The sequence below is a fragment of the Tursiops truncatus genome, chromosome 1, assembly GCF_011762595.2.
Source record: "Tursiops truncatus isolate mTurTru1 chromosome 1, mTurTru1.mat.Y, whole genome shotgun sequence".
Taxonomy (NCBI): Eukaryota; Metazoa; Chordata; class Mammalia; order Artiodactyla; family Delphinidae; genus Tursiops; species Tursiops truncatus.
The window spans coordinates 45,348,984-45,373,740 of NC_047034.1; the positions used below are offsets into that span (position 1 = coordinate 45,348,984).

Sequence of the window (24,757 nt, forward strand, 5' to 3'; positions counted from 1 at the left end):
TTCTCCTTCAAAACGGTTATTCTTGCAGTGAGCTGATCTTAGCTAAATTTTAGGAGAATGTAATCTGATTAAATTGATTCACCTTAAGGTATTTAAAATGATAGCTTTATCATTTGCAACTTATCAATAAATGAACTGATAATTGGTACAATGTCAGAATAAGAAAAGGACTTAAGGCAGTGTGGATAAAGACAGTTTTAATCAGGTTCACTAAATCATGCCAATATAGAAGGATACATTCTTTCATACACAAGGCATAGAAATCTGGACATCTCTGCCCTTCTCCTCACACTATTTGTGAGTGCAAATATTTGGCGGTGTATTGGGAAGATGCTGTGAGAGTGGTCTGTCCTTGGTTCAGGCAATAAGAGATACATGGTAGAGAACAGAAAAGAAATAATAAAACTAAGTCAGCTTGTATTTTTTTTATCATCATGTACAGAAATTCTAAACAATATCAGTGATATAATATCCATCCCCACCTTGATGGACCAGTCCCACTGTTCCTGCATCCCCCTGGGGTTCCTTGCCAATACTTCCTCCCATCTCCCCATTCAAGCATGCCAGAATAGAAGTCAGAGCCCTGGCATATTACTTTTCACAACTATTGATACATGACTAGGGGAATTAACGTATTGATGACTTGCATTGTAAAGAAAAGAGTGAACTGAGCCTGCAAGAGGAAAAATTCAAGAGACAGTGTTTTACAAAATGGATTATAATTCATGTGTTATAAGCAGTAAGTATAATCTTGAAATATAAAATAATTGAATTAGCCCCTCAAATAAATTCGACAGGAAAAGTCTATTCTGGAAGAACAATTCATTTGTCAGCTGAGCAAAAGAAGCTTATAAGGAACAGCTGAATAATGCCAAATGTCTGTTAAACTAATTTAAAGGCAAGCATATGAATTTGATTTGGATCAGAGTGTCTGTCTTCCTTGCCATGTAGCCCTGGCCCGGGAGGGAGTATCATTGCTGGTCCAGCAGGTGGCACTCTTTTCTTTGTGCACTAGTACTAAACTAACAACTAACTTGTCCAAGTACAAGGTAGTTTAGAGTCCTGCCTTCAGAAGAACCCTATAATCTGTTTATCTATGGCAATAATATGGTTATAGATTTCACAAGGGCAACTATGCTGGTCTGGTCTTCGTCAAATTTTTTTCTTAAATCAAAGACTTGTTTTATTATGGTACACGGACTGGGACTGATGTGAGAGGGTGGATGTAGTGGGCAACCACTGCCCTGATTAGCATCAGATGTCCATCCCGATGGCCATGAATGTGCCAAAGGTGCCGCCGCTCTGCATCATGGTTTTCCTGACACTGCCCATCAGACCCCGACCCCGTATTCCGATCCTGAGACAGGAAAAGATGCTGAAGAGCGCCCCCGCCGCCATGCCCGCGGTGCAACCCATCACAAAACCCATCTTCACGAGGTGGAAGCAGCTTGGCTGGAACTGTGCGTAGGGACTCAAGGCCACCAGCATCTCGCTTGTGGCCTTGGTCACTTTTGGTCTTTGTCAGATTTGAAGATTGGTCCATACACGTCTAACTACCCCATTGGGTCTAGAGTTTGTCATCCTTAGTTTTAAGCCTTTATCGGTTTCTACGCTATGTCTAAGGTCTTGCACAATGCTGGAGGTCTACATAAAATTGTGATGATTCGTATTTGAAAAGCAGGTTGAGCAAAAGTAATGTTTCTCAATTAAAACAAAATATTTTTCTAATAAAAATTCCACACATTCTTGGAGCTTCTGAAACTTCCCCTCAAGAATCACTGATGAGAAGTTGCATTCCATCTTCTACATATTCTTTCTAGAAAAGATTTTATCCAGTTAATTTTCTACAGTTTGTATTACAAAAACAGGTTTTTGTGTCTTTCAAATATACAATTAAAACATAATGGGCACATTTTTTTCCCTTTGAAAATTGATCCTAATGTCCTGCCTCCTGGAGAGTGTGATTTGCTGGTCACAAATTAAAGGTACTATAATAAGCACAAGAATAAAAAGAACTAACATTGATATGTTAATAAAAGCAATTAATAACCAAACAGTAAAGCACCTTTTCATTTATTACCTCTTACTACCATGCTAGCGTCATTTAGAGAGTGCTAAATATGTGCTAGACATATTCATATGTAATAAGTTCATTACATATATGATATCATTTAATTTTCAGATACCCAGTTTGAAGAAAAGAAATATAAAGCTTACAAACTTTATTTCCCCAAGTCATGTGGCAAGTCAGTGTCAGAATGAGGATTTCTAAAGCTTCTACCCCTGAAAAAGACAGAACATATTAGAGTATTGCAACAATCTTGTTAGTAAGTGAAGGAGCTTCATTTAAAAAAAAAACAAAAACGGTTCATAAAATGACTTTCAATAGTTAACCCTATTTTGTACAACAACCTATAACAGATATTAAGATTAGGCCTTCTTTAGAAGTTGTACAAAGAGGAGAGGGGAAGAGAGTGTTAAGTAAAGATCGGAGAGGGTCAGAGACAAATTAAATTGATTTTACAATTTGCCTATGTTTAGCACAATCTTCAAAGAAGATTATTCAATAAAGAACATAAGGAAATATGTTTTAATAAGCCTAATGTGTTTAATTTGCCGTGTGTGTTAAACAGGTAAATGTCTTTAATATATATAAAGCTCTTACAAATCAATAAGAATAAGAAATCAATAGGAAAATGGAAAAGTATAACAATAGCCAATTCAGAAAGGAACACATATGGCCAGAAAATCCATGGAAAAACTAATTAACCTTCTCGTTAAGAATTTCAAAATTAAACAATAGAACGTTATACCAATTTCAACTCCCCAAATTGCCAAATATTAAAAGGAATAATGAAAATAATAATAATAAATAATAAAAGACATGCCAAAGTCCAATGTGATTGAGGAGTAGGGAAATAGGTATGCATCCATTGCTAGTAGATAGGTGAATTAATTTACATTTATACAATGAACTATCATGGACCTATATCTAAATATTTAGATGGAAATATTCCAGATGAAAAATTATGATACAGATTACAGAATACATATAGAACATCATTTCATTTTGATAAATAATTATAAATAAATGTATATATAGTTATAAATTATAATTGCATATACATTTGTATGTAAATTTGTAGGAATCTACATCAAACTGGTAATTGGGGTTATCTAAAGATATTGATGTCGGGATTTGGGTGAATTTTCCAGGTTTTTTCTTTTTGTTTATCAGTAGTGTCTAATTTTTCTATAGTAAAACCTGGTTACTTATGTAAATAAACAAAAGCAAGATTCAAAATAAAAGAAGCAGTATCGTGGTTAAGAGGATGAACTCTGGAGTCAGGTAAGCCCAGGTGATGGGTGACCTTGATAAATTCCTTAAACTTCTTAATCTTGGTTTCCTTACCTGTAAAATGGTGATAATAATAGTGCCTACCTCAGTGGGTTTTTGTGAAGATTAAATTAGACAGCTGATGTGACCTACTGTTTGTGCTTACCAGTCAATCAAGTAATTACAGAGCTTATACTCGGATATTACAGGGCAGTACAAGGTACTTGGGGAAATGCACAGTTTGAGATTGTCCCTGCTCTGCAGGCAGTTAAATTCCCAAATAGACAGATGTCACTAACTCAAATGAGAACGTGGCAAACAAGGGGTTCAAAGTTCTATGACATGCAAGGGAATCCCAAAACACAGTCACATTTTCAATGTGCTAAATGTCTATTAAACTAATTTGTTCCTTCAAAAAAAAGGTAATTTAAATGGGTGAATTATATTTCAATTAAGATGTTAAAAAAAGGTAATCATTTTAGTATGTGAAACTTACCTGAAAGAAATGGTCTCAAGAGTATTTTAAGACCCAAAACACTGATGCGATACAAAAACTAACATTGTAAAGGAAATTTTCTAAACTAGCTGATTTGAATCATATGAAGTTGAATCTGGTTCATAAAGTTATTGAACTGCTTGGAGACTCATTTTAGTGTGTGATTAATAAAATGATTCCCACATAGGATTTGCAAATATTAAATACTATGACTAAAATAATGAATTCCTTAATTTTTCCTGTAAACCGATTGGGGAAAAAGAGCTTTATTCGGGGAAAAAAGGGAGCAGAAGTTCTTGCTTAATGTAACATCAGTGATTTTCAAGGTCCAATTAAAATACACTTTCTCTAGAAAATTGCCTGTTTGACCACTCTGTCCTTACTGATAATAACACTCCTAGTTTCCATTTACTGAACACTTATTATGTTCCTCGGAATATGTTAAGTGCCTCACAGACCCAATCAAATTTAATTTTGACTATACTATGAGGTGTTATTAGCTCCATTTAACAGATAAGGAGACTAAGACAGGTAAGTTAAGAAACTTGACCAGGTCACACGGCTATTAAGTAATCTATTAGGTTAGGATTCGAAGCTGGAACTGTCTGGTTACAAAGCTTGTTAATAACTACACCATACAAAGTCCTTCCTTGTACTTTGTTCATTCTGTGAATGCTACAAATGAGCAAAGAATGATAGATCAGTATAATCAGCCTTTTCTCAGTGTATTCCCAAATAAGAGCTAAAGAGCTAAGACAAGCTAAAACTATACTCTGGCAGGAGATCCAAACTAGTTTTATTTAATAACAATAACAGTATTCTGAGGCATAATTATAGCAATTTATATAATGAAAGGAATTACTACTCTGAGAAAATATACTTAATAGAGCCAACTAGAATATTGAGAAAAGAGTTGAACATTGAATTGTTTAAATCATTGAATAGTTATCTGGAAATGCTCTTTATTCACTGAGATCACAGCTTTCATTGACTGCAGATTCTTACATTTCATATTTCACGCATTCACTTATTCAGTAGCCGTCCACTGAGCACCTACTATGTGCTAGGTGTTGTTCTAGGCTTTTAAGATATATCAGAGAACATAAAATCCCTGTCCTTAAAGAAAAAAAAATAATAAAAAAGAAAACAAATAATTTTTTAAAAATCCCAAGAAACAACAGTATCAACAAAGACAATCCCTGACCTCATGGAGTTTCCATCTCAGTGGGGAGAGACAGACAATGAAATATATGTCAGATGATGCTAGGTGATATGAATAGAAATAAGAAAGGGTAAGAGGCAGAGAGATGAAGGCTGGTGTTTAAATAGGGGGTTAAGAAAAGCCTCTCGGAGGTGTTAGCATTTAAGTAGAGCTATGAATGAAGTGAAAGAGTTGGAGAGTAAGCCATGTGAATTACCTGAGGGAAGAGAAATCTAGGTGAAGAAAGAGCATGTGCAAAAAAGGCCCTGAGCTTGGTGTGTCCTAGAAGAGGCAAAAAGGCCAGTAGGGCTGGAATAGAGAGAGCAAGGGGGAGGGAGAGGGTGTGGTAGATGAGGGCAGAGAGGAAGTCCCGCCGAGTGTCTGTGACAGACTTTGTGTTTTTTTCTCTGAAGGAGGGAGACCAGTTAGGAGGCTATTGTAATCATCCAGGTGAGAAATGATGGGGTTGATAGCAGTGGAGGGGATGAGAAATGGTTGGATATTGGATGTATTCTGAAAGTAGATTTGAAAGGATTTACTGATGGATTGGAACGTAAGGTGTGAGAGACTGGGTGTGAGGTATGAGAAATCTTTGTGCAAAAACGCTAGATAATTAACCTTGGAGGGAAAAGCCTTCAAAGTCCTCCACAGGCCTGGTTCTTGTGTGAACAGACCATTTGACCTTGGAGGTTAAGTCAACAGGAATCACTAAAATCTGACTGCTAAGAATAGGAAGAAATAAGTGGTGACCCTTCTACCAAGCTGGTTCTTGTTTGGGAGAAGCTGCCAAGCTAAACAGTGGTTGTGGGAAAAGAACAAGTGCACTTTCTAATGAACTATTTCTAGTTTGCGGAGGGGAGGAACCGAACCTAAAGATGTTAAGAGCAGACTCTGATCAAGGCCCAGCCTTCGGTTCTCCCTAGCTTTTTCCATTTCCCTCTTTTTTTCCCTTCATCCCCCACTCCCTCCTTGGTCCAACTTCTTGGCTGCAGGAAGGGACAGTTTACCACTGGTTCTCAAACGTCAACAGGCATCAGAATTACCTGGAGTGCCTGTGAAAACAGATTGCTGGGCTCCACTCCCAGAGTTTCTAATTGGGGCGCCGTGTGTGTGTGTGTGTGTGTGTGTGTGTGTGCGCGCGCGTGCGTGTGTGTAGAGCGGTAGAGAGGAAAGGTGCCGAGATTTTGCGTTTCTAACAAGTTCTTAGGTTATGCTTGAGAAGAACTGTTGCTTCCGTACCGGAGAGGAGGGCGTGCAAAGCAAGGAGCTCTGGAACTCCACCTCGTGAAATGTGAGGGGGAAGGTTCCGGCTCACAGAGGTTTCCAGTCACTAGGGAAATTGTCCTCTTACCCCAAGGTGAAAATAAGAAGCCAGAGAAGAGAAGAAGCGGGAAGTAGTCCTTCCAGACCAGACATCCCCTCGGAGCTTCCCAGTGAAACGAAGGCGGGAAGACAGCCCCGGGCCAGCCCACAGATCCTCAGAGGGCGCGGACCCGTAGGAGGCGCCCGAGAAGACCGCGCCTCTTGGAGGAAGTTTGCCCTTTAATTGCAGAGCTCAGATCTCCGTCTCATCAACTTCCAGGAGCGGGCAGCGGGCGCCGACGGGAGTGTCAGTCCCTCCCGCCCAGGGACTGGGTCGGGCAGCCGCGGCGTTCAGCGTTCTCCCGCACCGTCGCCATGGGCGGCTCGGCCTCCAGTCAGTTGGACGAGGGCAAGTGCGCCTACATCCGAGGTACGCCCGCCGGGGGCTTCCCGGGAGCGCGACGCCCGTCCGCCCGGAGCCTTGCGCCAGGCTGGGCCCCCGGGCACTGGCCCCAGAGGGGGCGACCCGACCGGCGTCCGCAGCGCCCCTGCCCGCCACGACCCGCTCTCCACCGGCGTGCGCGGGGATGACAGGGGCGCACGGGACGCTCAGCCAGGGTTCCCGCAACCGGACGGCAGCTCGGCCTGCGCGCCCTGGCCCGGGTGGGGTGCGGGGCAGCCAGGGCGAAGGGGCTGGGGTTGCTTAGGGAAGCGCCGCCGGGCGGTTGGGAGACGCAGGTGAAGGTTGTGGAGAGGAGGACCACCCAGCTGTCTCCACTCGGGCCGCTTCGTTGTCTGTTCTGCACATCCCGCCCCCCGCCCAGCAACACCTCGCCGTCCTGTACCTGGCATTGGACTCAGTTCTGAGCTCTTTCTGAACTTGCCGCAGAGAGAACAGTGGGGATGTCCCCTCGCTTCTAGAGATTCCCCTGGGGATTCCCGGCATATAAGGCAGAATTTCCCTGGCCTGGTTTTGTAAGACGCAGCGTCGGCCACAGCTTTACTTGAGCTTCATAGTGTCACTTGTGGGATGATTTCATCAGAGGCAGAAAGGAGAATGTCATCAGGCCCCCAGGTTGTGCGGTTCCCTTCTCTTCCCGGAGGTGAGAGGTTGGGGAGAACCGAAAGAGGAACACTGGCATATTGGGTAACAGTTGCTAAAATTGTTTATGGGGAGAAACTCATTCGAGACCCTTTCTGGAATATAGTGATACAGTAAAGAGTGTGAGGCAGAAGAAAACAAAACCCAAACTGAGCTGCAACTGCAGGAAATCATGATTCTTTATCTCCTGGGTGTAACTGGCCTCTTTCTCTTCTCTCCCCCGCAAACCTTGCCGACAACCACTACCTAACAGTTGGTTATCTTGTGAATTTAGTTTTTCTGGCTTTAGAAATACCTGCTAAACTAGGTATTATACTCTAGGTTTTACCCTAATTCTGCAAAACAAAGTTCTTTCTGGTACCTCTTTCTGGCCCCTGAACCGTTTCCTAAGAGGAAAGCATTTATTTAGTGTCTTTATTCCAAATTTGCTTTCAGTCACAACATTTAAAACCATTTAAAAAGGATATCAAATTAGGGCACTTGAGAGCAATTTAACTGATTTTCCAGACTTCTGCTCTGGTGCTTTGAGAGGTAGAAGATCATCAACAACTCCTACTGTCAGGGAATAAAACTTGGTCAGGTATCCCTTTGCTGTTGTTTATTTAAAATGGGGAAAAGATGGATGATTTGTTTATATGAGAAAAAGAGCTAAACCAAGTCTGCCTTAATCTTACAAATTTGGCTACATGCTTGTTATTTACACCAATGGTTAGGGGACTGAAAGAACAATGTACTAGAACGTTGTGAGAAGGGGCTTGCATTTAATTATTAGCAAAATATGTTTATGGCGTTTATTTTATAAAACTTGGTTTCACTGAAAAGCATAGAAACATCAAGTTGCAGCATGGCCTCTACGGTAATCAGTGGAAGTCCCGCAATGTGAGGGGGTTAACTTGCTTGAAGAAGACTTCATGGTTATCATGGATGTTGCTGCAGACGCAAGCATTGTACTCATGTGATAAGAAAATGTGTTACCTTTTTCATTCTGAAATTAAATTATGACATACAAAAATATGAGCTAGCTAGTACACAGGAAGGACTTGTAATAAATGCATTCTGAATGCATAAAACTATAAGCAGATTGTGTGACAGTCATTATATCCTCTAGTCTTGTTCAGTTATATCTCCTCATTATTTGTTTGGGAGGGCACTTTCAAGGTATGTAGGGGTGGAGGGAAGAGAAGAGTTAAAGTTAGAATACCTCCAGAGAAAATGACAAGTTGCCTCATTTGAGAATACTAGTCTTGCCAAAAAGAGAAAAGAGCACTGGAAAAATGCATGGTGTTGTGAATTGTTAGTGCATGAGCAAAAGAAGTTCATGAGGCTGTGATTTCCTGATGGTTTTGAAGCCCCAGATCCCTGAAAAAAACCATACCCCTGTCTTCACTGCTTTGCCCATCCGTTAGCCCACAAATATTCTCAAGCTTTGATTTAATTGTGAGCAGAACAATTGAAAGTTTGACAGTAAAGTTTAAGCACGATTTTATAACCTTTCTCATAAAGTAGCCGCCAGTGAAATATTATAGATTTGAAATCTCCTGTAGCTGAGAAAATAACTTTCTTTCAAGCTTTATAAACTTTGCCAACATGGAGAATAACTAGTCAATACATTTGGAGTGAATTTTGCTAACTTAATCTTGTACGTGTTATGAGCAGCTGTATTGCTAGTAGGCTAATGATTCTGTATCAGCACTTACTTTTGGCCAAATCATTTAATAGCTGCCACTTGGTTTGTGTGCCGCAAAACTTTGTATTATTAGCGATCTTTGTCCCATGGATATTTTGAAAGTACATTATTTTTTAAGATTTGGTAAATCTCTAGGTAAAGGGGCACCAGAAGTGTTAAAGGAGTTATTTCATTTCTAAAGATGTTAGTTTTGAAAATTAGTACCGCGTTCGTGTTTCTTAACAACAGAATACATTTTGGGGATGTGTCTAGAAGTCTTTCAGTAACTTCCCTTGATGAGATGTTGCTATTAATAAACAATACTAAGACCAGCTTGTAATCACATGGGTAGTGTCATCTGTTAGCCGTCAGGAATGCTTTTAGCAGTGACCTAAAAGGATCTTGCTTTAATGAGAAAGAAAGCTCATGAAATCCAGGCATCAGTGGTCAATTTAGGGCACTTTTCTCTTTTCCTGCCCTGTGTTTTTTTCCTTTTAAACTTTTGGTATGCCTAAAAGTGAACTACAGTGTCAAAAAACACAGCGTTTTCCTGTTAAAGCAATAATTTTATTTCCTTTAAAAAATTACCATTGAATTGTTGATGAATCAAAAGAAAACAAACTTGAAAACTCTCTCACATATGCCCCGTGGAGGGTCGGAAAAGTACTGGAAAATCAATGCTGCGGCTGAGAACTGAGGGATACTTGGGTTCTTGGGGTGGGCTGGGGGATGCTGGAGGACACCTCTAGGCCTGGTAGCCGCAAATAGCAGTCAAGAAAACTGTTCTTCTCCTAGACTGACTATCTCATTGTCAGCCACACCTCACCTGTAAAGCGGCTTCCTCTGAAATACTCATCAGTGATCTGATGCTTATAAAGGAAGAAATGAGTTTCAGCTTAAAAACAACATGTATTTCTCTCAGAGGAATTTTCTCATATTTATACCATGAGGGTTAACTTAGGTGGCTGTATGTGAAATTTATGCTGATGATAGTGTCTGGAGTAAAGTCTCCCTAGACCAGGTGAATGGAAGGTAGGGAGTTTGCAGTCTCCTCAACCTAGATGCATAGTTATTAGTCCACACCTTTGCTTGTTCTTCAGCTGTGATTTGTTGGTAGGAGATGGGCAAAAGAACTGGTCTGATGTAAGCTCAGAGTTCAATTTATCTCTAGTAAAAGTACAGTTGACCCTTGAACAATATGGGGGTTAGGGGTGCTGACCCTCTGTACTGTCGAAAATCTGTGTATACTTATAGTAGGCCCTCCGTAACTGCGCTTCCTTGCTGTCCACGGATCCACATCCATGGATTCAACCAACTGTGGATCATGTAGTGCTGTAGTATTTACTATTGACAAAAAGTAAGTGGACCCACGGAGTTCAAACCCATATGTTGTTCAAGGGTCAACTGTATATTGTAATGGAACTTTAGGATACAGAGTGTGGTAGACACTATTAGATGCCAACCCAGCATCGTTTCCCCATTCCTCTTTCATAACAGAGCCCCGGTTTTGTTAGGGCAGCCCTCTGTTTCAGAGAGGCTAGCCCCACTTATGGCTTCTGAGAGATGGGTGCTAGTTGGTCCATGCCTATCATGGTGGTGTGTTCTTGTCAGTGATTGCAGTTGACCCTTGAACAACATGGATTTGAACTGCATGGGTCCACTTATATGCAGGGTTTTTTCAATAGTAAATTCTGCAGTACTATATGATCCACAGTTGGTTGAATCTGGGCATGTGGAGCCACAGATATGGAGGGACTGCAGTTATTGAGGAACGCATATATGGAGGGCCAACTGTGCAGAGGGGGGGCGCCTCTCACACCCATCTCCCCGCTGATGTTCAAGGGTCAACTGTATACAAGACATGGGATTGTGATGAAATCTGGCCACTGAAGCTTTTTTTTTTTTTTGCCTGTGTTGGGTCTTCGTTGCTGCGTGTGGGCTTTTTTCTAGTTGCGTTGTGGTGCGTGGTCTTCTCATTGTGGTGGCTTCTCTTGTTGTGAGCACGGGCTCTAGGCGCGCGGGCTTCAGTAGTTGTGGCACGCGGGCTTAGTTGCTCTGCAGCATGTGGGATCTTCCCGGACCAGGGATCGAACCAGTGTCCCCTGCATTGGCAGGTGGATTCTTAACCACTGCGCCAACAGGGAAGTCCCTGTCCGTTGAAGCTTGAAGGGAACTTTGCTGGCTGCTTCTAAGAAAACTTTCTTCCCTTTTCAAAAGGAGAAAAAGGGAAGAGATGTATTCTCTCCTTCTTTTGGATTTTGTTGCGTCTGAAATGTGATGCCTGGAACTGCTGTTTTTATCTTGATGAGCAGGAGGGGCACTAGCTTAAGACAGAGGCAACACCTGGAGCAGTGCCAGGCTGAGGCAGTCTCAGAGAGGAGAAGCTGGAGCCCAGCAAACCTCGCTGATTGCCTGCCTTACTCTTGAGTACATCTTGTTATGATAGATCCTAAGTCCTCTTTGAGCTGGGCTGGTAGAGACTGCTAGTTATCCCCTAATATAATTCTCTCTTGCTTTTTAAAATAATAGAACTTCCAAATGTTAGCTGGCCACACGAACTCCTAGAATAAAGATATTTCCCAGTCTCCTTTGCAACTAGATAGGGTCATGTAACTGAGTTTTGGCTAATGGGATGTAGGTAGAAGTGCTGTATGCAGTCCCCAGAAAGTGACCTTAAAGGGAAAGGGTGTGCCTTTCTTTGTCCTGTCCTCCATACTGCTGGCTAGATTGCGAAAGTGACTGGAGCAGCCATCTTGGACGATGGCTTGTCCTTTAAGAAGGAATTCATGCAAAGTGGAATAAGTGGACAAAGGAGCCTAGGTTCCTGAGGACTTCATGTAGTAGAACTTACATACCAGCTTTGGACTACTTACCTCTGGACCATAATAAGGGAGAAATAAACTTCTATCTTACTTAAGCTAGTGTTATCTGTGCTATTACTGTTAACCGCAGTCAAACTTATCCTAACTAATATAATTTTCTTCTGTTATTTATGGCCCAAAGCATTCTAGCCAGTACACTAAGTGCTGCCTTATTAGGTCCCCCTCAAGAAAAATTAATCCAAAGAAAGTAGGAAGTGGGTAAGAATTATCCCATTAGTATTTGTCTCAGTTCCTAATTTGTAGAAATAAATGGGTTCTCCTAAGAAGTGAGGAATTGCAGTGCCTCAGGTGGGAAGAGCAGGGACGGGAGAAAAGAAGAAGGAGAGGGCCCTGTGTAAATGCACAAAGATATATTGATCCCATTATGTTTTAATTTAAGAAATGACAGTCTACTAGTGAAGCTGGCAGGAGTTTTGCATTAGGAAAACTATTGCAGATTAGGAATTTCTGGTGGCAATTATTACTTTCTACTACCTTTAGTCTTTGCGAATGGAAATCAAGACTTTGGGAATTTGATGTGAATTGAGGTTCTTAGATTCATCAAAAATAAAGACCCTAGGCTGAGACAAATCAATATTTTCTCCCGTGCTTTTGGAAGAAAGAGTGATCTTCCCTCTTTGGTCCCAATTCATGTTCTGATGAACGCATACAGTCAGATGCTAAATCAAGATCTGGTTTTGATGAAACACTTTTTTTTTTGCCTATGGACATTGGCTACAAGAGGATCACTTCATCACGGGTGCTTTAGTAATAGTAACTCCTAGAATGACAATAGTGATTTTTATTTATTTTTGCTGTGGACTACTGAGCTGATTATGGTTTTACTCTGTTGTTCTCTGGAAAGATCTGAACTGGGTCCCCAGGTAAAAAGTGCAACAGGAGGAGCAGAATTTGTGACAGTAGTTTCTAATTTAATTAAAATAAATGTACTGTGACAGTTTTACAAAATATGCAACGTGCATTATGACAGTGAATTTTAATCTCCTAATCAGAAATTTTAATATTTTTGATCAGTGAAGCTAACTAACACCATTTTAAGAAAAAAGGTACATACAGCAGTTTGCCTTGTGAAATGAAAACTGAAGTCAGAGGTGAGGATAATAATGAAAAGGAAGACAAAAGAATAAAAGAGCACAATTCATCTGCCACAGTCTGTTAAAAGCACTTTAGTAAAACATATGACATGAGGGCTGAAATTCTAACAGTTCCAAACTAAAACACACACACACACACACACAATCCCAAATGCAATACAGATTTTCTCCTTTGAAACTGGAAAACTCATTTTAAAAAGAGACTAGCAAGTTGCTGCCAATAAGAAATTGCAGGCCAGCTTATAAAAGTGCCTCTTTTTTTTTTTTTTTTTGGTACTACATGTTTTTTCTCACTTACAGGAGAGAAGAAAAGATTTAGATATATGAAAGAAATTAATTCAGTTTTGCAAATTGCAAGGTCTAAGACCCAAAGAAGTTTATACTTCTATGCTTGATGTTGTTTGGATATTGCTGTAGATAGGATCAGAATAAATCAATAGTTTTTTACTAGGAGGCTTGAAGTGCTTTTTAAAAAGTCCATAGTCTGAAGGAATTTTGGAAAAAGAGTAAAAGTTTCTATGCCAAACCATGTGGATTTTTTTTCCTTTTATTTAAAAATAAAACATAGGCTTCAAAACCATGCAAAACAAATGCATAGCTTAGTGCATCATTGCAAGGCAAATGTCCTGTAGCCACCACCCAGGTCAAGAAATGGAAGGAACTTTACTAGCCATCCCAGAAGCCTCCATGTACCCCATCCCAATCTTAGACCCCTTTGTCTCTCCAAAAACAACTACCCCTGAAGATACTGGCTCCTAAAAGAACTATTTATTTCCTCGCAGTTCTGCTATCTGCCTCGGTCGGATTCCACTGGGTGATTCTACTTATTTCCTAGTAGTCAGTCCTGTGAGTCCATTCAGCTGGCAGATTGGCTGGTGGCTGGTCTGAACTTGGGTAAGCTGTCTCTCCAGGTGGACTTTCTACATGGTCTTTCCAGTAGGGTCCTGAACTTTTAAAATGCTAGGTCAGGGTTTGCAAGAATGCAGAAGCTTCTAGACGCTGCCAGAGCTTCTTATGGCTTAGCCTTAGGACAGCACAGTATTACTCTGCCACATTCTGTTGGTTAAAGCAAGTCTCAGGGCCAGTTCAGATGCAAGAGGAGAGGACTCCACAAAGTCATGAATACCATGAGCTGTGGTTCGTTAGGGGCTGCCAGTGCAACAGATGACCACATTACTCATCCTAGATTTTATAGTAATGACTTTCTTATACTTCCTATAGTTTTATCACCCAACAATGCATTTTTAAACACTATAGTTTAGTCTTGCCCATTATAAAGATATCTCTTTAAGTTTCTTTTAATCTACAGGTTTCCCTTACGTCTCTGACTTTTACTTGCAAATGATCTGTTGACAGATCTGGGCTATTGGACATGTAGGGTTTTCCACAGTCTGGAATTTTTTCATGGTGCAGTTCCACGCATTTCTCCTGTACTTTCTACAAATCGACAGAGATAGTGAGATGTGATCAGACTGAGGATTAATACTTTTGTCAAGGCTATAGGTGGTGCTGTGTTCTTCATTTGGAGGCACCTAACATTTGGTTGTCTCTTTTTGTGATGTTAGCGGTTATTGATGCTCATTGCCAGGACACATTAATTCACTGGGATTGAAGAATGGTGATATTCTAATTATGTCACTTTGTTTTCACTTATTAGCTGGAATAGTTTTATAGAGTGATACTTTCCTTATTTACTATTTGGTTGCCTCATACGATAGTTCATATAGGAAAGGCAGGATAAAAACTTTACCCTTTCATTTTATTTACCAGTTTTCAAGATAATTTGTTGGTTTCCTGTAATCCCCTGAAGGTGATCAATTAACTTAAAAATATCATTGTAAACTTATGAATTCCATTGTAATTCTTATCCTTGTTGAAGCCCAAATTTCCCATCATTGGCAATGAAAGCCTCTTCAAGTTGGCTCCTGAGTCCTTTTGAAATTACCCTAGTAGTATTTGATAGCTTCCTTGCCTTCCAGTAAGTCAAGATGTTCTTGGTTCATCACATTTATTTCCTATTCCATACTTGGAATAAGCAATATCTATAAGAATCCCTGGTTTCTTTTAGTGGAAAATGGTATTCAAGAAGACAGTTTGGGCCTAGAGAGGCTCATTGCTATGACTGGGTTGGCCATTGTTTCTGGACATTTTTAGTGGACAGAACTGTGAAAAAAAAGGTATATCTCCTACATTATATTTTTATCTCCTTTTTCTTGGTTCTCAAAGGCACAATAGATGGTAGAATTAAATATCCTCAAATTGTTATCTATGTTATCCCACTTAATATATACAACTATTTCAGAGAATAATGTGAATACTACCACCATCAATTATGATTGTAGAAAAATGTTGAACAAGCTGATTTAAGAATTAGTAACAAAATTTTTGTATATGCTATCCCAATTCTCCCCCAATTTTATTTTATGATTTTACTATGTCAGGGCATATAACCATTATATTATATTCTTTTTTTCTCATTTAATCTTTGTTTTCCAAGTAAGTATTACTGAAGACATCAGTCCTTATGTTGATGTCTCATTGGTGTTTGAAGCTCATTGTCTAGTAGATATCTCAAGTAGAGCTCATGGGAACGTAAAGAAACATGGAGGTAGGACTAATTTAGTGGCTCAGCGATATCATCAAAGGTCAGCTTATTTCTGTCTTTCTACTCTCTGTGGGCTAGCTCTCCTATGGTTGAAAGATGACTAGAGTAGCAAAAGATATCACGTTCTTCAGTAAAGCAATGTCCCAGAGGTCGAGAAGAGGACTGTCTATTCTGTGAGTCTCTTTGTAAGAACAAACCTTCTCCAGATGCCTTACAAGCAGACTTGCCTTTATATTCCCACTGATCAGAACAGGGTCACACATTCCTTCCTAAGTTATTACTGGCAAGAGTATGGAATTATCATGATTTGGTTAGACTAATCCAGATTCACCCCTGCCTGGGGCTGGGCCCTATCCTCACTGAAGCACATGGCTATAGGGACACCTGAACAAAATAAGGCTCACTTGGCAAGGAAGAAGCATGAATGGCTATTAAATGGTGAGTAAGCAACATTACGAGTTTTGATAAATGTTATGAACGGAGTAAAAAGGGTATTGAGACAGAAAACTGATGGTAATGATAGAGCATGGAGATGAGATATACTTAAGATATAGTGCTCAGGAGGATGGGGAAGAATATTTGGAGTAGAGAGAACAGTGTATAGAAAGGGAAGAGGAGAAGGAACCTGAAGGAATTGAAGAAAGGGTGGTATGGGTGGAATGTAGTGAGCACGAGGGAAAGGTTTTTGACGGAGGGGATTCCTCATAGCACTTATTACTAACAGACATAAAATATATTTATTTGTCAGTTTTTTATTGCCTGCCTATCAGCACTTTCACCTCCACGAAAGCAGGGTCTTTGTATTGAGAGATCAGTGTCTGGTATATGGTTTGTTACCAATAAATATTTGCTTAATAAATGAATGAAAGGAGAAAAAAAATTTAACTATAGTGAATATCCTAAAAAATGAGAGAAGTATTGAGTTTGGAAAACAAGTTCAGGATGCAATGAAGAAATGACAATAATAGAATAAGAGATATCTCTTGGAAATTAAAAATCTAATGATCAAGAAATTAAAAAATCCAATCGTTGCTCTGGAAAACAAACTTGAGAAAATCTTGGAGAGAATAGAACAAAAACATCTAAATATGGAAAATAGAAGAGGCAATAATAAAAAAAATCCAAGGGTCAATCCAAAAATTTCAATATCTGACTCACAGAAGTCCTAGGAAATAGAGAACAAAGAAAATGAAGAGGAGGGCTTCCCTGGTGGCGCAGTGGTTGGGAGTCCGCCTGCCAATGCAGGGGACACGGGTTCATGCCCGGGTCCGGGAAGATCGCACATGCCGCGGAGCGGCTGGGCCCGTGAGCCGTGGCCACTGAGCCTGCGCGTCTGGAGCCTATGCTCCGCAACGGGAGAGGCCACAACAGTGAGAGGCCCGCGTACCCCAAAAAAAAAAAAAAAAAAAAAAAGAAAATCAAGAGGAGAAAATTAGCAAAAAAAAAATACAAGACCATTTTCTAGAATAGAAGATCATGTGTATCTGGTTTTATAGAGTCAATTACTGGCACTCATCCAGGGCTGGGAATAGTTTACATTCCCATCATCCAAAACAGAAAGACCTTAAAACAACAACAACAACAACGAAATGAAACAGAAAGACCTTCTATTACATAGGGCATTGTAGTATTGAACAGAAATTAGCACTAGACGTTAACACTGGTCTGGACCTGTCTAATAAAAAATGTAAAAAGCAAACCTCAAAAGGATCAGACTGATCCTAAGTAACTTAACTGCATGCCTGAACAAAGTCCAACATTATTTATAGGAATACAATAAAATATACGTTCAACAATGTAAAATTCAAAATACCCAGAATCTGATCTAAGATTACCAGGCAAATGAAGAAGCAGGAAAATATTCATAACTCAAAGGAAAAAAATCCATCAATAGAATGGATTTAGGAATTACAGACATGATGAAATTAGCAGACAAGGATGTTAAGACAGTTTTTATAAATATGGTCCATTCCCTAAAGTAGAGGAATTTAAATTGTACTATTTAAATTTAAAGCAGATAATTTTAGAGCATAACTAAGACCTGTGCATATCAACTGGGATGTCAATTCTTAACTAAAAATGATAACTTCTGGTCTGAGGAATGATAATAATAATAACAACATTAAACACTAATATTTATTGAGTGCCTACTATGTTCCAGGCAAGCAAATTTCTCAAAGGATAACCAATGGAATATCAAATGTTCTTCCAGAAATTACAAATCTTGTCCACATAGCTTTTTCTTGTCCACATAACTCCTTTCTGATGGAAAGGAGCGTCAGCTTAATAAGATTTGAACAGTCACTTATTAACTTTAAATGAGATAAGCCAGTAATTTATCCCTTGAAACGTTTACTAAACCCTTGATTCCATATCTTAACCCCAAATGATTTGACTATTTTTTGAAGTGAATATTTTTAGTGGATGAGATTATAAATAGCTTAATCCAGAAAGTAAAATTTGTCTAAATGTTAGCAAAACATAGTAGGGAATTTACAAATAGGTGAAAGCAGGCATAGTAGGTCACTTTAAATTAACTCTAATAAAATTGTGCCTTTAAACAACTTCTTCATTGTAAAAGAAAATATATTTGGGAAGTAAGGCACAAAAGACTCATAAATGGAGCTTTCAAATTTGAAAAGTAGGCGTGATAATCTCCTGAGGACTTGCTGAATCTGAAGCTGGATTCTCTGAAGATTTTGGATCTGTCAACTGGCAGCGTTCAGTTTCTCATATGTAAAATGGGGACAGCAGTAATGCCCAGTGAAATAAAGGAAGGTCAGAAATGAAGGTCATATAATTCTGGAATTTCCCAATCCTACTATTATGATAATCAATTTTTTTTTTTACTATCAGGAACAGCATGAGGCTTTCCCAGAGTAAATAATTGGCTTTCAGACACTGCTGAATAATACCTATCTCCCACATTTGTTCTGTAGACTAATTGATGTTTCAGAGTGTTTAAACACAATGCCTCTACAGAAGCAATGGCATTATAATTTGTTGGGACACTCTAATATTGTAATTAGTACTAATTAGATTCTTTTCAACAGCTTGTTGAATGTACAAATTACTGCATCTAGGGTATTCTGCTTTATTTATTCATCATGAAAAAGTCAGATATGATGATTTAAATAGGAGCCTTTAAACAACTATTCTCAAGATTCTGCACACACCTCTCCCCTCCAACCAGGGGAGGGTAATAGCAAGACGCCCTTCTAGGAAATGTCATAGGGAGAGTAGTCCCAGTGATGTCCCAGGAGTCAACTCACGCTGGCTGGGCATCCTTCCTAATTCAGAGTTCAGTGACATCATATTGGTAGTTTAAAATCAGCCATGGGGGGGCTTTCCTGGTGGCGCAGTGGTTAAGAATCTGCCTGCCAATGCAGGGGACACGGGTTTGAGCTCTGGTCCAGGAAGAGCCCACATGCCGTGGAGCAGCTAAGCCCATGCACCACAACTACTGAAGCCCGTGTGCCTAGAGCCCGTGCTCTGCAACAAGAGAAGCCCCTGCAATGAGAAGCCTGCGCACCGCAACAAAGAATAGCCCCCGCTCGCCGCAACTAGAGGAAGCCTGCGCGCAGCAATGAACACCCAAGCAGCCAAAACTAAATAAATAAATAATCCATGGCGCGGGGGGTCCTTTTCTTTTTTTTTTGAGACCCAGTTTACCAGCTTGTAACTGCCAGTGCCTGTCTCTTCAGTGTATGGAATCTGGTCACAGTTGTAACCAGTTGGCATTGGCCTGCAGCCACATTTCAGTTGTACATTAGAGTGGGCTAACTGCTGAAACTAACATTCCTCAGATCTCCGTGGCTTGACATGATAATGATTTATTTCTCACTCATTACACAACCCAGTGTGATTTGGTGTGGGATAGAGAAGGGGGTTGGGGTCATTCAAGGACCCAGAGTCTTTCCCTCTAGTGCATTGTGCCATGGAGCCTTTGGTAGTCTGGTGAAACCTAGGGACCCCTTCTCAGAATAATAGTTTTAAATTTAAAAAAGTACACAGGCTTACAAAAGAAACCAATTTTATTGAAATACAGATATCGAAATACATTAAAAATCTGTGACATAATAATATATGTGCTTCTTTATTAATGCAGTCAATGACAAGGTCTCGTGGTGGGTCTAATAACTGCTGTCACTTTGATGAAGTGCTATTGTATGATATTCAGTTATTGAAATGTGCTAAGAAGACATCTGTGATCTCTGTTGAGGATGAGGTCACAAGTACTGTTAAATTCTACTGTGGTTTGCTTACATTCATAATTGAAGGAAATGCTGACTTTGAGTTGAAAGTTAATAAAAATAAAGTTGTTATTTACCCTCATTCAATTTTTGGACTCCCTGAATTCTATCTGAAGATTCCATAAACATCCATAGACCCCAGATTGGAAACCCCTGATCTGGTGGCTCCATTATTCTTATGGCCACATAGATCTTAATGGAACACCTGCATATGTCTAGATAAGAGAAGAGGGACAGTGGTGAATTAGGTGCAAACATTTTATCACGCCTGGAGGTGGCATACATCATTTCTGTCTAACCCTTGAATTTCCACATGACACAGCTTCCTTCTGTATCTTTCCATTTGGCAATTACCATCAAAAGTCCAATCCCTTTGTTGATCACATCTTCCCTTGCATCTCTTCAATATGTTGACCCTAACATTTTAATGAATAGCTTTTCTACTTTAAATGTAATTTCACTTTGAAGATAAGCTATATCTTTATCTTTAGGTGAGAAAAGCTCAAGCCCTCTAAACTTGACTGTTGAGTACTTGAGATATGGCTAGTCCAAATAAAGATATGATGCAGGTACAAAATACACATCAGGCTTTGAAGACTTAGTACAAAGGAAAGAATGTAAAATATCTTAGTAATATTATTTAATAGCAATTACATATTGAAGTGATACTATTTTGGTCCTTCTGGGTTAAATACATATATAAATAAAATACATTAAATATAAAGTAAAATTAATCCAATCCATTTAAAAATTTTAATCTGCTACTAGAAAACTTCAGATTACATTTGAGACTCATGTTTATGGCTCACATAATTCTTTTAGGCTCCTACTCTTGAATAAAGATTCACAGAACTGCAAGGGACCTTAGAGGTAAACATCTAACCCAATCACTTTATTGTGATCTGAGAGCCTGAGTTGCTCCTATCTGCATAGCTAGTAATGGCAGATGTGGGACTGGAACTCAGGTCCCCTCACTTCTGGGACAGAGCTCTTTTCATAGTCCATGGTATTTCAGTCAAACCAAACCAAACCAAAAATCTCTAACTTTAAGTTTCCAGTCCATACCAGAATATACTCTAATTCATAGTTATACATAAAATCCTGAAAATGGCAAGTTTCTTCTTTCAATCTGATGTCTTGTTCAGCCCCAGGTTTAAAACTTAAGTACAGCTTCCTCTTGCTACTGAAGAATTGCAGGCACAGGTGGGCAGACAGACTGGCTTGTACTTGACTTCCTCCCTCATGATCCCGTATAAAAGAAGCCCTGAGATCATTCTTCCTCCCGTATTTCCCTCTGTTGAATGTTTAAGCTCGTAAAGAAATGCTACACTATTCTCATCTCTTCTGGATTTTGTCTTAAAGGAATGGAAACATTTGGAACCCTAGTACTTAACATGATCACCCCTTTCTTCCAGCCAGGAGGGAGCACAGTGGAGAGCAATTAAAAGAACTAAATGGTGGGCTTCATTTTCTTTTCTCCCATTTTCTCTTCTTGGCTCCCACTGTGGATTCTATAGCCAGATTTGAGAGGATGTCTTAAGTCTTTGCTGACCTTTTTGTTCCAGAGTATTCCTTCCCCCGGGTTTTTTCCTTCCGCCAGCTCCTTCTCCCTCTATGATGCACCAATTTTCATAGGATCACATTTGGGCCATTGTGTATTTAAATAATATTTAAGATAAGAGTTTAGACCAAAAAACCCTTACCTTAAATGATGCATTGCCAGTAAATCATTTTTTCCCCTTTTAGGAATTTAAGAAAATGTAAGTGCTTCTTGAATCATATAATTTGCTGTTGCAATTGAAATAAATAGTTCCCTTACTCAGCACTCTTTGGAAAGTATTATGTGTCACCTAGACTCTGGGATGTCTCTAAACTTGCATTTCTCGGCATTTTCAGTGGTCCCTAGAATTGTAAGTTCTAGAAGAGCCATAAGGAATGCCTCTTGCCCCATGACAACCTGGTGACCCACTTACCAACATGTTTCATGTCTTGGCACTTCCTCTCTTCAGTATTGTTCTGTAGCACTTTCATGAGAAACTCTTGAGGCATACCATAACTACGTTGCTTATTTCAGATCATCACAGTTATTGACGTCAACGAATGTCTGAGAAAGAGAGCACAAACTCTTAGTGTCTCTGTACGGTTTCTATGAAAATATTTGACGTCTTGAGATGTGTTGAGAGCCAAACTCATTGTTTCTCTAGGGATATTTTTTCAACTTTGCATTGTGAATTAAAAGGAGAAATGATATATTTTGCAAATGAGTGTAAGACGTTAAAGTTTAATAAAAATTTTCAAAATGGTATTTATAATATGTATCTGTTCCATTTTTCAGGAAAGTGGACAAAATAAAATGAACTTACAGAGCAGATAAATCCTTATAAAACTTTCATCAGACATGTTACCTCTGCAGCTTTTGTGATTCAACAGAACATTGGCTCTGCAGGCAGACTACTAGTTCAGGTTCTGGCCCATCACTTTCTAGCTGTGCAAGCTTTTAAAGTTACCTAACCTCCTCTGACCTTCATTTCTTCAGTGGTAAAATGGGGATCATGGTACTGCCCCAGATGGAGGCTGTAAGGATTCACTGCTCTGATCCTTGCAAAATACTTAACACTCTTAGGGACTTAGACTCTCAACTCTTAGCTGTTTTATCATTTATAATAGTTTATCTTATTTATTCCAAAACCAAAGTAAAAGGTTTTAAATAAACTGTACAGCATATAAAATTTTTTCCCTTAAAATCCTTAGTCAGCCAGTTAGAACCAGAACTGAACCGATGCCCATTTTCTATAATTCATGGAGTTGAGACTACGGCATGTGCCATACTCAATAGAAAGCATGGACTTTAGGGACAAGTGCATGACACTTGGTACAGAAGAACTTGTTTGAGTCCTGGTTCTAACACTTACCATGTGACTTTGGGCTTGTCTTTAGGCCCCAGTTTTCCTATTAGTGAAACAAGTCATATTATTGATTAAGTCTCACTAAAGCATCTTACTTAGGATGAACTTATAAAATGGCATGGAACAGACCTATTTCTTCTGGTGAGGCATTCACTGTGTATCTTTCCTTTTAGTCATCAAAGAGAATGTGCCCTGTTTCATGAACTGAGATGAACAAAACACACTAAACTGCTCTTGAGGGAATTTATCATGGAGGTATTGGTGGGGAAAAATAAACAAATAATAAGATGATATGTGGTAATGAGTATTTTGAAGAAACGTAAGAACAGAGAAGAGGAGGGTGTGATGAGGGCTGCTACTTCAGAGAAGGGGCCAGGGAAGCCCTCTCTGACATTTGAATGAAGTGCTAGAGTGGGATACAGGAATATCTGGGGGAGATACATCCTGGGCAGAGGGAAAAGCAAGTTCGAAAGCTTTGAATTTGGAAGGGAGCTTATCCTGCCTTAGGAACAGCAGGGAAGCCAGTGTGGTTAGAGAGGAATGAGCAATGAGTGCTAATGGAAGATGGAGGGCAGGGGGTAGGTGGGGCAACATCACAGAGGGACTTGCAGGCTACTGTAAGGACTTGGGCTTTTACTCTGAACGAGAAGAGACACCATGGGGAATTTTGAGCAGAAGGGTGAAATAATCTGATTTCTCTGACTCCTGTGTAGAGAACAGACTGTAAGAGGGAAAAGGGAGAAAGCTGGAGGTTAGTTAGGAAGCTAGATCTGTGATCCAGGTTAGGGAAGGCTTGGACTAGGGGGTAGCTGGAGGTAGTGAGTAGTAGTTGCGTTATAAATACATTTTGAAGGTAGACCTGCTAGGATTTGCTGATGAGGTCTGTGGTATAGGAGGAAAAAAAAAAGTGGCTTCAAGGACACCTCCAAGATTTCTGACCTGAGCAACATAAAGAATGGAGTTGCAACTTACTGAAACAGGGGAGACTGAGGGAAACACATTTGAGAGTGAAGAGTTCATTTTTGGACATGCTACGTTTGAGATCCAAGTGGAGATATCAGATAGACAATGAATGTCTCCTCTAATAATAAATGTTGTTTTGTTTGTTTGTTTTAAGATTTTTATTGGAGTATAGTTGATTTACAATGTTGTGTCAGTTTCATGTGTACAGCAAAGTGAATCAGTTATACATATGCATATATCCACTCTTTTTTAGATTCTTTTCCCATATAGGTCATTACAGAGTACTGAGTAGGGTTCCCTGCGCTCTACAGTAGGTCCTTATTAGTTACCTATTTTATATATAGTAGTGTGTATATGTCAATCCCAATCTCCTAATTTATCCCTCCCCCGCCTTAACCTCCTGGTAACCGTAAGTTTGTTTTCTACGTCTGTGACTCTGTTTCTGTTTTGTAAGCCTTTAATTACCTGCCAGGCACTATGTTAAGAACTTATACACATTATCTCATTTGAATCCTCACAATAACTTTCTGAGAAGGTACTATTATCATGCTTATTTTGCAGATGGTAAGACTGAGGCCCAGAGAGATTATGTCTGTGGTTAAGGTCACATGTGTGTTATTTAGTGGATGGAATTCCCTCTGAAGCCAAGGCCCTGCTCTTAACAGTGTCACTGTATTGCCATGACAGGAAGAGGCTGGGCTTCAGAATAACCTAACTGAGTTCCCGCTCCCAAAAGGAGTTTGCTGTATGGCTTGATATCAGTTGCCTCGTCCGCTTTTTGTCTTAATTCTCATGGATACCTTGAAGGTTGTTGAATTCCAGTCAGAAATATCATTTATTATTTAAGAGCAGAAAGATGCTGATGATACATATATTTATAATATATTTTACTTCCGAGATTACAAATAATTTTAGTGCCAAATTCTATAATTTCAGAAGAGCAGTAAGAA

At 39.6% G+C, this 24,757-nt stretch overlaps 1 protein-coding gene and 1 pseudogene across 3 annotated transcripts in view; one reads left to right on the plus strand and one right to left on the minus strand.

Moving 5' to 3' along the window:
• The window catches only part of NIBAN1 (niban apoptosis regulator 1), a 215,984-nt gene that overhangs the window by 47,339 nt on the left and 143,888 nt on the right, over positions 1-24,757 (plus strand). The window contains exon 1 of one of the 3 annotated variants that reach the window (XM_019952477.3): positions 6,582-6,766. The exons of 1 other annotated variant lie outside the window; for it this stretch is intronic. In XM_019952477.3, the coding sequence (XP_019808036.1) occupies positions 6,712-6,766 (55 nt within the window). In that variant the 5' untranslated portion in view covers positions 6,582-6,711. Of the gene's footprint in view, positions 1-6,581; positions 6,767-24,757 lie in introns of those variants that run through there. One more of the 3 variants, XM_019952476.3, reaches the window with a different exon arrangement.
• LOC109552962 (reactive oxygen species modulator 1 pseudogene) lies at positions 183-7,336 on the minus strand (annotated as a pseudogene).